This window comes from Pygocentrus nattereri, chromosome 3, assembly GCF_015220715.1.
Source record: "Pygocentrus nattereri isolate fPygNat1 chromosome 3, fPygNat1.pri, whole genome shotgun sequence".
NCBI classification, from domain to species: domain Eukaryota; kingdom Metazoa; phylum Chordata; class Actinopteri; order Characiformes; family Serrasalmidae; genus Pygocentrus; species Pygocentrus nattereri.
The window spans coordinates 46,773,910-46,787,180 of record NC_051213.1 but is presented as its reverse complement, the minus strand read 5'-3'; the positions used below and the strand labels follow the sequence as shown (position 1 = coordinate 46,787,180).

The window sequence follows — 13,271 nt, the reverse complement described above, 5'->3', positions numbered from 1 at the left end:
AAGGGCTGTTTAGATCGGGGCACAACATGATGACTAGAGAAACCGGGGTTCAAACAGGACCGAGCTGATGTGAAAAATCATCACTGACTCTGATGATAAAGAACTGAAAACTCTGATGATTGATAATACCGGCTGATTTAAAGGTGAAGTAGTTGATTTATTTAAGAAACATTTTTTGTTATATTTCTTTAAATACTCTTTACACCCCAATAGCAAAAAAAAAAATCATCATGTGTGGAAGCTACAGGACTGTAAAAACCCTGTTCAATCATTTAACCTGGACTAGGTTCGCAAATGACTCCATACACATGCAACTGAGGACTTTTATACACACACACACACCTCTAAAGGGTTGCAAACTAGGTTCACAAGACTGAGAAAGTTACACAGGTACCTACAACAGCTTGCACTGCAAAAAAAAGAAAAAAAAAGAAAAGAAAGCAAAGACAGAAGTAGAAAAGGCTTTGAACAAAAAAAAAGTTGGATAAATCAGGAGGTCAAACCAGAGTGGCAACTGGTGTGGCTTTCCAACAGTGACTAAGCCTGAGGGAGCTGAAAGGCCTGAAAAGTGACACCAAGGTTGCTATTTTTCTGTTGGACTGGTAACTATCTGGTTTGTGTCGCATATGGGAGAATTTGTTAATTTTTATGTAGCCAACATAGCTAAGCTACTTATGTAGCTCCATTATGCATTAGCTCAATGCTAACATGGTGCAAGCCAGCTAGCTATGTTTATCTTGTATATAACCTGTTTGAGTGTACACGACCAATTTCTGCATTAAAGTGAGGCTGTACGTGTTCTTGTGTTTTGGGGGAGTGACTTTGGGAGGAGGGCTAAATGCAGGGGAGGGATTGTTTTCAAAAACTAGCTTGAGAGCTCAACAGGTTGCACCAGCAGTGGTGACGGCAGGTTGGGGTTGAAGGGGTACCATGGTTACATCTGTAACTGTGATACGAGACTGTGGACAGCTGTATGTTTCGGTCACGGTTTCAGAATCTTTTACACCCCTATTTACTATAGTGTTGATTTGTGTGTGTATAGATACACATATATTAGATACACAAATATATTATTAAAAATATGTGTATTATAAAAAGTATTCAATTATTCCCTTTTTAAAATGGTATTTTTAAAGTATTTTAGTAGCAAAATATAGCATTTAACAAACGTGCATAAAATTGAAATATATAAAAAATTACAGAAATACTTCTGTATTCTATACTGTTTTTGTCTTCTTGGTGTGATCACAAACATCACACCAAGGTCCCCCCCAGAAGACAAAAAGTTTGGGCACCCCTGGTCAAATGTATTAATGAATCTGATTAAATTTGACCCAGTTCTACTCTGGTTGATGACCTGTGTCCATTTGATTTTTTTCCATTCCATGTCATTCTCATGCTTTTTGGCTAAAATCTTTATTTATCTTTTATCTAAAACACTTAAAAACTTTTTTAGACTTGAAAAATGTCTTGAGATTTATGGCCAGCTTCGCTCAGACAACATATGACACTTTAACACATTCGTCTCCATATCTGACAGTTTAACAGACTCCAACTTGTTTAGTTGAAAAGTTTGTCAGATACTGATAAGACTGGGAGTTTTAAAAAACTAGAAGTTGACAACTACCCAAGTCTGAAATAATAAAAATACTGCTCTGATATAAATATATTATAAATATCATTTTCATCAATCTGGTTGCAAATAAATGCATGAAATGATTCTAATCTGCTGGTCCTGTAGGACAGCTTTCAAACCATTAGCAGGAAGCTGTAAATAAAAATGAAATGTTACACGTGCCCAGAATGATGAACAGAACTGTAGACGACTGCAGTAGTTACATAAAAAATGTTCTAATCAAACTAGAAAAAATTTTCAACAGTAGTGATTAAATTTTAAGGCAGATAACCTGAAAAAAAGTTTAGATTTATAATTTTAATTTTATCACTGTACCACTCTGATGAAGTGTGTAAGATGTCAAACCAGACTGTTAAGGGTGTTACTGTACATAAAGTAGTTGATACTGTTAAGAATGAAGCGAACGTCAATCTGATCAGCGACTAAGTAGATAAATGTGCGGATTGGTCATTCAGATGACCAATCATGGCTTTGTAGCGAGTGTATCAACGTCAGGACACAAAGGGCAATTCTCAAGCGTGTCATTTTTTTTTTTTCCACTATAGTGAAGAGGCGAATTAGGAACTACGCAGAGCCCTGAATTACTGTCTTACTTACATTTCAATTCCCAATTCAAAAATCTTTTCGCCTTAAAAGCCACGCTTCCATTTTCGAGCCTATTTCAGATAATTACAGCTGTGCGTTCAAGTACCATTTGGAGAGAAAATCTGATTCAATTAAATAGAGGCTTTCATTGGTATCGTCTGTAATTACCTCAGGTAATAACGCTGCCTAACGCTATGCGGAACTGCAGCAACGGAGTTCAAATGAGAGCAGTCAGACGCCAGGGAAGGAGAGGATGAGGGTCAGGCTAACAATGGGTGAGAACTTTCCAGGGAAACACTGCTGGACATCCCGCCTGTCCTTTTAACATCAGAGCAGCAGACGAAGGCTGTAATCTGGGGGATTAATTAGCAGAATTGTCCTTTCATACACTATTACTGATATCAGGCACTTGGGCTAACAGTTGTATGCACCTCTGGTCTTTTTAATATAAAAAATTTAAACAAGAACAAAAATGTGCCTTTTATTTAATATTTTACTTATTACAATTTGTTAAATTCAGCAAATAAACAGTTAGTCTGCGCCCAAATGTTTGCACAGGACTGCATTACCCGGACACCCAATAGCAAGTGAAGGTAGGACTGCTGATTTGGCCAATGAAATGCAGTTAGCGTCAAACCAGAAGTGCAAAATACAGTATAATTTACATGTAAACTGCAGGAAAGTAAAGAAAGAATAATGGGGAAAAGCCTTTTCTTTAATAAAAAGCAAATGACGAACGGCACAGGCAATTTTACACAATTAACAAAGTCCTGAAAACAAAACCGTTCTTGCCTTGAGATCAGCAACACCGTCACTTGACTGCGTGGCTGTGGAAGAAGCCGCCCGCTTTACATGGAGCAGCTGTACAAACGCCCTCACGGCAGGGAAATGCGTTTTGTTCAGTGAAGAAAGGACCTTTCAAAGATGCTTAAACATGTTTCTGCAGTCACTGCACGAAAAGGATCCAGCGCCACCGTGTGGCCAGATCACAAAATGCAGGCTTTAGAACAAGCGCAATCAGGCCTGTAGAGCAAAAAGATGACCAGCACAGCCTTAGGCTGCCAACTGCCCCTTTATAGAGACAATTCTAACAAATTAGTTCAAACTACGCTCCCACAGTGACGTGAATAGGGACTGTTATGATCTGCTTGGACCCAGGACATTGATTAAGATAGTAATAAACTAAATATAAACTAAATAATCATTTATACTTTCTATTAAGAGGTGTCTAACTCCAACCCCAGAATTTACACTTGGGAAAAATTCTATTTATTTATTTATTTTTAATAATAAAAAAACTTTTATAAAGAAAATCCGGCCCCTTTTTCTCACGTCACTACATAAACACAGCTTTAGTCCATAGGCCTTATTTTAGCCATACCCCTGCATTTCAGAGCAGGCAGTGAGACTGCATCCCTGTCCCTCATGGCCACATGGTGAGCAGTTAGATCCCATTGTTTTGAAGTAAAAGTCTCTCACTACCGTAACATTTTCTAAAACATAGCAAACGTTTTTGCTTTGGAATGAATGACATTGAGATTTTATGTGCTCAGCTGTTCAAAGCTACAGGGTAGTGTTTCCGAGTTCTGCCCCAAACGAGCTAAAACTGTCACGACCCAAACAGTCGTTACCGAAACATTTGGCAAAGTGTCAGCAATGTTATGACTATGGAATGTTCAATCATGAACTTCTGGACTTGGACTTCTGGGAATGACCATCTCTCTTTCTTCTGTACTTCTTCTGTACTGCTATTATGACAGTGGTCTCTTGATGGTCCCTACCTCCACACTGTCCACTTCTGGGAGCAGATCTTTTAGCACCATGGACAGTAAATTATAAAACACTCTTCCTCTACCACTCCGACTTTCCTCTTCAAAACTAACCACCCTCACCCACTGTCCTTTGCCTCTATGATCGTTTATGAACATATATTTGAATCTGTTTCTCAGCTTTCTTGGTACAGGTTTCACAAGTTTTACAGTTAGATGACACGCATACAATTATATTATAATACAGTAGGGGTGGGGGGGAAGAATCGATTCTTAGATGCATCGCAATGCAGACGTGAACGATTCTGAATCGATTCACAAATGTCAACAATCGATTTTTGAGAAAAAAATAAAAAATTCGAACAATGTTGACGGGACCCAAAAGGCAGAACTAGGAAGTGTGGAAGTGCGGCACCCGGACAGTCTGTGGCAGCGAATAACAGAAACACAACTGTATGTGCGTGAAATCCGAGCGGCTCTGCATTAAAGCCAGGTTAGATCAGGAGTCACAACCCAAATGTTAAGAAGAGCCTTTTTGTCTTTTCAACAAAAATCAAGCCACCTCGTCAAGTCAGTATGCGCTGATGTCCAAGTATAGGCAAAAAAATATATATGAACCAAAACGGGGACTCACTTTGCTCTGCTTTACGCTTTAGCTGTAGCTGCGTTTCTTCCATATCTGCCAGAGAACTTTTCTTCAAAAGTAGAACATCATCATCATCATTAACCGCTTAATCCAGACAGGGTCGTGGTGGCAGTTGGGAGAGCAGAGAATCCCAGACTCCCCTGCAACTTCCTCCAACGCATTCCCGGGGACCCCAAGCCGCTCCCAGGCCAACTTGGAGATGTAATCCCTCCAGCGGGTCCTAGGACGACCCCGGGGTCTTATCCCGGTAGGCTGTGCCTGCTACACCCCCATCGGGAGGCGTTCAGGTGGCATCCGAATCAGATGCCCGAACCACCTCAGCTATCTCCTCTCAATGCGGAGGAGCAGCGGATCTACTCCAAGCTCCTCCTGAATGGACCGAGCTCCTCAGCCCATCAAATAGAGTGTAGCCTGCCACCCTGCGAAGAGGCTCATTTCCACCGCTTGTAAAAGTAGAACAGTTTGTTTCTCAGCGTTCAACGAGTTGCTCCTCATTTGCCAGCTTCTTGTTCAAATTTTTCCGTTCCACCTTAAATTCTGCCTGAGGCGCCAGAATGTAAATGCGGCACCATTTAAGGTGGAACGGAAAGAGAAGCTTCGCAACTTTTATGTGTTTGACAGTCTCTCGTTGCAGGTTTTACGTATCAGGAAACCAACTGCACTGCTTAAAAACACGAATAAGTCCATTCGTCTCCAGATGTTCCTCTTAAATCTCTGCCTTTTCGCAGCTACAAGCTCAGCGAGACTGGGCGTCATGTGACCTGCAGTCTGCACGCCAGTTCTCAGTCGTTGAGAACCAGGGCTTTCGCGCTATGTTGCGCACTTGGGAGCCGAGATACAGCTTCCCGTCTCGGAGATATTTCACTGACACAGCGATTTTACTGCCACTCCCCCGCTGCAGGTATGTCATATTAGTGTATTAGTGTCTTGGTGTCTTCCTCTTCTGCCATCTCTGCTATATATTCAGCGTTGGTGACCGTACTTGGCTTGGGCTGATATTTCATATTACTGCATGTTGCAATTTTTTTTTTTGCAATTTCCAATTGGGAATGCAATCAGATACAGGTGTTGGCATAACTATTTTACTGCTATTATTATTTCCCAGGACATTAAAGAACTACAGCAGTTTTAAAACAACAAACTTCACCCCACCCAAACACCTCTCAACAATCCTCACCTCTCCCACTGGCCAGACTCGGCTTCGGGCTTTTTTTGGCCATCAAGAAGGTCTTGTTTTGTGAAAAAGTGGCCTGTGTCACTTGTGATCTGTGTGTGTGAGCTCACCTCTTGGAGACCAGCAGCGACAGCTGCCTCCATGGGGGTCCCAGCCGGCAGGGGCTCTGTGCTCTCGGCAGTGCAGGTCAGTTGATGGGTCAGAACTTCCTCCAGCGTGGGGAACTCCCGGTAACAGGGAAAACACATATACACCGAGGAGCTCTCCATCTTCTGCAAGAAAGGAAACGCGGTCAGAGAAGAAAATAATAGCACAAATAATATGGGAGGGGCATCTTGACCAGGGCCACGCTCTCTGATTAAACTACTGGACTGTTAGTGGACAACTAAGGCTTTGACCGTTAACTTACTTTATTTTTTATTATTTATGTTTATTTATGTTTATAAAAATCAATTACAGCTAAAACTGTCCGAAAAAAATAAAATCCATGTATGCACACTTCAGAATTTATGGAACATAAGCGTCAAATGTGCTGTTATGCATATATTTGAATATACAAATTCGTGACATTAAATAAAATGTAGTAGGTAAACACTAAACACTGTTTATTCTCCAATCAATAGAAAGCTCAGAAACTAAGCTGCTTCTGTGACGTGACAAAAACTTTTACGGACGAATTTACATGCATTCGCCTATTCGGCCCACAGCAGCTTAGCTCCACCCACTGAAGCTGTAAGGAGTGTTTCATCCTAGGCTGCTTTTTGAATGTGCTTTTCACGATATGAGGCGGCCAATCAGAGCAGAGATTATTTACATCGTTGCTGCCCAAAGAAAAACAAGTACCTCCAAAATGCTAAATTTATGGTCTTAACTTTCAATGTTAGTTTATTTAAAGAGAAATTATTCCAAGTGATTTTGGAGCATTTCTATTGGTTCAATCATCCCGTAATTTGCACACGGTGTGAAGGGCAGCTGTTCTGTTCAAATGGTGTAGAAAAATAAAAATGGACAAAAATAGAGATACTTGTTTTTTTGTGTTTTTTTGGACATTAACAACAGTAACAAAAATAGCCTGTTCAATTCTAAGGAATAAAGGCTGGAAATCGTTTGGGTAAAAATGATGTTTTTGGGTCACACAATTGTCATAAGTGGACTTCATGGGAAAAATATCATACAAATATGTAAAGGCATAAAAAAACAATGTATTATTTAAAATAAACGTAGGATGTGGGCCCTTTAAAAAGCACAATGTAAAGGTTCTCAATAACATACAATGATAACTTTAATTCCAGATTCACAATAGATCTATATCCAATATTTCTGTAATTAAACCGCCTTTTTAGCATGAAAAACCAGGCCTGTCTGGTCTGAGACTCTGGTCTGATTTCAGTTTGACTGTTTTCGGTTTCAGACAGACTAATTTCAGTTTGACTGAAACACTCTGGTGGTGACAGGAACCAGGGGTCCATGATTATAACACAAATATAGACCAAATACAGACAAATAATATAAGATTTACTATCCAAAACCACCAGTGAACCAGCTCGTGTCTTCTGAGTTTTTATATGGACTATTGATGGTAAAATAGAAAAAATAAGCGAGTCCTACGTCGCCTAGCAACTCCCTGCGTGTGGCAAAGCTTTATTTCAAAACAACTGTAAAACAACGTCCGGCATCAGGCAGCATATTGATAACCATTTCATGTTAATAACGTTCTCTGAGGAAGCTTTCAGAGGCATTAAACTCTTCAGACATCTGGTTCCTATCACCACTTCTAATTCACCCTTTAACTCTGAAGATCAGCGCGCAGACTGCGGGTCACCATGCACCAACGATCTCGTCTAGCTAGTAGCTAACAAAACGGCAAAGAGAGAGATTTAAGATGAACACTGATCATTTTTGAGATGGATGGACTTACATGTATTTATGAGCACTCCAGCTGGTCTCCTGATGAATTTAATCTGCAACTAGAAACTTGTCTAAAACGTCACAAAGCTGAAGCGAGCTTTTTGTTCAAATTGTCCCGTTCCACCTTAAACGGTGCAGCAGTTAACATTCTGGTGCCTCAGGCAAAATTTAAGATGGAACGGGACAATTTCAACAAGAAGCTGGCGAACAAGCAGTGACTTCAGCCTCGGAAAAAGTCGAAAGAGTTTACGAGAAAGTTTCCTGCCAGAGATGTGAGAAAATCAGCTACAGCTGGGCTAAAGTTTAAAGCGGAGCAAAGTAAGTCTGGATTGTCCTCTATTATATCTCAGTCTATGCTAATACATTAGTACACGTGGTCATATTTACACCCACTCTGGTAAAACATTACCAACGAAATAAACCCAAAATGTTACGGCTCCCACGGTGGTTTGCTTTTTTTTGATAAGCGACAAAATGACTCTTAACATCGAGGCTTCCGACCCCTGACCTAGACAACAATGCCACACAATTAACTAAATATACATTATTTACGTAGGATTAAATTATAGGGCTGTCTGATCAGAGAAAAACAATGTATATGCATGTATGGCAGGTATTTTTCATGACTTCACTCACAGCTTTAAGTAGCCTTACAAAAAAAAGACCTTATAATATGCGCCGTAGAGCTGAGAGCCAACAACACTACATACACAATACACTACATCGCCAAAAGTCTTCGCTCGTCTGGCTTCACACGCATATGAACTTGAGTGAGATCCCATTCTTAATCCATAGGGTTTAATATGATGTCGGCCCACCCTTTGCAGCTATAACAGCTTCAGCTCTTCTGGGAAGGCTTTCCACAAGGGTTAGGAGTGTTTATGGGAATTTTTGACCGTTCTTGCAGAAACACTTTTGTGAGGTCAGACACTGATGTTGGTCGAGAAGGCCTGGCTCACAGTCTCTGCTCTAATTCATCCCAAAGGTGTTCTATGGGGTTGAGGTCAGGACTCTGTGCAGGCCAGTCAAGTTCTTCCACACCAAACTGGCTCATCCGTGTCTTTATGGACCTGCTTTGTGCACTGGTGTGCAGTCATGTTGGAACAGGAAGGGGCCAAACTCCCCAAACTGTTCCCACAAAGTTGGGAGCGTGAAACTGTCCAAAATCTCTTGGTGCTGAAGCTTTAAGAGTTACTTTCACTGGAACTAATGGACCGAGCCCAACTCCTGAAAAACAACCCCACGCCATGATCCCCCCTCCACCAAACTTTACACTCGGCACAATGCAGTCAGACAAGTACCGTCTCCTGGCAACCGCCAAACCCAGACTCGTCCATCGGATTGCCAGACGGAGAAGCGTGATTGGTCACTCCAGAGAACACGTCTCCACTGCTCTAGAGTCCACTGCATTCCACGCTTTGCATTGCGCTTGGTGATGTAAGGCTTGGATGCAGCTGCTCAGCCATGGAAACCCATTCCATGAAGCTCTCTACTTTGTTCTTGACCTGATCTGAAGGCCACATGAAGTTTAGAGGTCTGTAGTGATTGACTCTGCAGAAAGTCGGTGACCTCAGCGCACTATGCCCCTCAGCATCCGCTGACCCCGCTCTGTCATCGTTCCCAATCTCTTCCACTTTGTTATAATCCCACTGACAGTGGACTGTGGAATATTTAGTAGTGAGGAAATTTCACGACTGGACTTGCTGCACAGGTGGCGTCCGATCACGGTACCACGCTGGAATTCACTGAGCTCCTGAGAGCGACCCATTCTTTCACTAATGTCTGTAGAAGCAGTCTGCAGGCCTAGGGGCTCGGCTTTATACACCTGTGGCCATGGAAGTGATTGGAACACCTGAATTCAGTGATTCGGATGGGTGAGTGAAGACTTTTGGAAATATACTGTATACTTCTTTGTCCTCCAGTGCTGTAGTAACAGCCTCTCATTTCTAAGAAAGCTTTACACTAGATGTTACAACGTTGCTGTGAGGATTTGATTGTATTCAGCATTCACAAGAGCATTAGTGAGGTCAGGTACTGATGCTGGATGGTCAGTTCTGGATCTCCAGCTCATCCCAAACGTACCAGGCGGAGCGCCATGACTCCAGAAAGTGCTCCACAGCCCAGTGCTAGGGGGCTTTAAACCCCTCTTGGTACTGGGCATGGTGACCTTTGGCTCACGTGAGCCTCCCATTCTGTGCTTTTCTATGGCTTTATGCGTTCAAGTGAACACCAGTGTCAGCAGTGAGCGCACTTTATAGAAGCCCAATAAAAGGCCTGTCTGGATACTTTTGGACACAGAAATGTCCGAGATAAAAGAAGTAAACAATCGCTGCCACAGTAAAGGATGAACAAACCTGCACGTCAATGCAGTTACTGTATATTTAACAGAAATGGAAAAACAACTGCGCAGTATACGGTGAGTAATGATTTGCTGTTAAGACTATTACATTATTATGTTATATTAAATGAATATTTTTGGCTTGGCCCATTTTTTTGCACGGGGGTGTCCATATTACATAAAGAACACTCAGAGCTGAACTAAACAAAACATGTGCTTGGGTGCCTCTGCCTTTCGCACAGTACTGTATGCGTACATACGGACAGAGGAGGAGTCCACCGGTCACCACAAATAACCCTGTAATAGCTGCTTCTGTCTAGACCCCATGCGTCAAACACGAGACCCGCGAGATTATTTTCATTTTCTATGAAGTTAAGCTCGTTTTACCCTGAGCTGCACTACAGTCCCCAGCCTGCACTGCAGCATAACGTACCCTCTGACCCCATCTGTAGCTCATGTAGCTATATTATTATATAAAACTATATCATTATATAAAATATATCATTATATAAAACAATTTGCTTTTATTTCAAATTATCCGGCATGTTTTGAAAAAGCAAGGTCAGTTGGGGGTCATGGCATAATAAAAATGATTTATTAATACGGCCCTTCTGGTGCTTTAGTTTGACACGCCTGGCCCAGACTGACCAACTTCCACTCTGAGCAGTACCACATTATGCTGGCCTGAGACAGAAGGGTGGAGGTGTAAGTGAAGCCCACCCTAACAGCCAACCGTCTCATGAGCTGAACGCGGCGCTCTCTTATTTTCGTCAATTTAACGTGAAAGCAACGGACTACGGTGCCCCTAAGCTGACGTGGTGATTATCTGTCAATAAGGCGTGGCCATGAATTACAATATTGAAATTTGTCGTAACTCTTGGCCTCAGTATTGTAATTCCCGCCCTCGCCTGATTAAAAAACATCCTCCATGTTACCTCAGGGGCTTTGTAGCAAACAGACTGGTCACTAACGGTCATCGAAAACGGGTAACGTCAATGATTGTAGGTTGTAGCTTTCACAGAGCCCCCAAGGCCGCAAGCGTGTCCGGTTATACGTGCAAAGGGCCGGTACGGCTGCCTGTATTTTATTATTATTATTATTACTACTCGCTTAATCAATTGGTCATCAAACTGGTCAGTCTTCAAAGAGCCGATCCTGGGAGCTCCAGCTTTGCTGGAATGAAAACGTGCAGCCACACCAGACCTTAGCGGATAAGACTGGCCATCATCGTCGAGTGACACGGTGATTATTTTATAGAAGGCAAATTATCATAATCAGGCCACTAGTTTGGCTCCTCATAACTCAAGAAATCTATCATAATTTGTGGCCAAGCCTGATTTAAAATTCCCCACGTCACCTCGGGGGCTCTGTAGCAAACAGACTGGTCATTAACGGTCATTAAACATGGGTAAACGTCAATGACTGTGAAAGCAACAAACTGCAGAGCCCCCGAAGCTGCAGGAGTGTCCAGTTGTATCTTCAGAGGGCCGGCAAGGCTGCCTGTTTTCAGTCCAATTATACGGAACACATTTGGCTCTCCTTGCTGAATCAACTGGTCATCAAATTGGACACCACCGCCGAACGGTGACCGTGGCGACTGCGTATTTATTTAAGTTAATATAATGATGCCACTAGTTAAGTTGCTCCTAACTCAAGAGCTCGACATAACAACTCATGGCCTCAACAGAGTAACCTGTGGCCGATACATTAACTTGTGGCCACACCATATTATAATAACCACCATGTCACCTCGGGGGGCTCTGCAGCCAACAGACTGGTCATTAACGGTCATTAAACGCGTCGACGATTGCGAAAGCAACAAACTACGGAGCCCCTAAGGCAGGGATGTCCAGTCTCACGCGCAAGGGGTGCCTGTTTTCGGTCCAATCACGCAGAACGCGTTTGGTTCTCCTTGCTGAATCAACTGGTCATTAAAGTGGTCAGTCTTCAGAGAGCTGACCCTTTGCTGGACCGTAAACCTGCGGCCTCACCAGACACCACCGCCCCCTCAGGTGACCATGGTGACTTGTTTTTTTAAAGGTGTGGCCACAAATCAACATAATGAAGCCATTAGTCGGGTTTCTCCTAACTCAAGAGCTCAAAGTGGTAACTCGTGGCCTCGATATGTTAATTTGTGGCCACGCCTTATTAAAAATAATCACCACGTCGGTTCAGGGGTTCTGTGACTGGCAAGCCGAGTGGTTAGAGGTGTGAGGAGCTGCTGAGCTGAGCTGGGCTGGGCGGCCGGTCCGGTCAGGAGGCCACGGACCGCCTGCAGCGCTGGACGCCGGACGGCAGAGCTCGCGAGCGTTAGCAACACAGCTAACGCGACTGCTAACCGGCTAGCTCTCACAGCCTGGCTCACTTTCTCTCGAACGGGGAGGTGAAACCGGACGGTCGGACCCACATCTGTCCGACACCGCGCCTACTGACGGATTATCGTCGGCGGAGGAGCGACGCCGCCGAGTCGCTGTAAATCCTTCGAGGCCAAGAGGCGGCAAAAGCGTCGAAGAAGGAGCAGCGCGCGCTTCTTCGGTGGTGAAGTAATGGCGCCTCCTCGGAGCAAACGGTCGATGTCTCCCCCCTCCAGCCGAGAGACCCCGAAACAGCCCCGCAACTCCCGAACAACCGCGTTAACCCCCCAGAAGCGTCCGCACAGAACCCCAGAACAACTCACCGGGCGCTACCTTTCTCCTTTCTGCCTCAAATGTTATTAGGAGCGTTGGAGCAAACTGAAGCCTGATTGGCCCGCAGCGCCCCGCTCGGCTCCGCCAATAGAATCGCGCTCAGCGGAGAGAAGTTACGCTCTGCGTCATCCCTGCTCGATTCAGCCCAGCGAACCGATTCTTTCCAGCGGTCCTCCGTCTCCATAAACCGAACGAGGGTCCAAGCAGACGACTCTCCGATTCAGTGGGAAAATGAATCGACTCAAAAACAGTGGGAAAAAACTTCCTTCGCTGCCGAGCCCACTAAGGCAGGGGTGCTCAGGGTCCTGAAGATCTACCGCCCTGCCCGAGTTCAGCTCCAACCCCGATTTAGCACACCTGATCCATGCCAGGAAAGCTTTCAGAAGGAAAGCTGAACTATGAGATCCAGGTGTGGTGGATCTCCAGGACCAGGGACTGAGCACCGCTGTCCTGAGGTGACATGGCGATTATTTTGTAATACGGCATGGACGCGCATTAATATATTGAGACCACAAGTTAAGTGTTTCA

At 43.6% G+C, this 13,271-nt stretch overlaps 1 protein-coding gene across 3 annotated transcripts in view; it reads right to left on the bottom strand.

Annotated features, from left to right (window-relative positions):
• The window catches only part of znf574 (zinc finger protein 574), a 29,742-nt gene extending 16,904 nt beyond the window's left edge, over window positions 1-12,838 (bottom strand). The window contains exons 1-2 of one of the 3 annotated variants that reach the window (XM_017684624.2): window positions 12,734-12,838; window positions 5,921-6,082 (exon numbers count right to left, since the gene is read on the bottom strand). In XM_017684624.2, the coding sequence (XP_017540113.1) occupies window positions 5,921-6,079 (159 nt within the window). In that variant the 5' untranslated portion in view covers window positions 6,080-6,082; window positions 12,734-12,838. Of the gene's footprint in view, window positions 1-5,920; window positions 6,083-7,728; window positions 8,527-12,421; window positions 12,633-12,733 lie in introns of those variants that run through there. The other 2 variants (XM_017684626.2, XM_017684625.2) reach the window with 2 other exon arrangements.
• Between the last annotated feature and the right edge of the window lie 433 nt (window positions 12,839-13,271).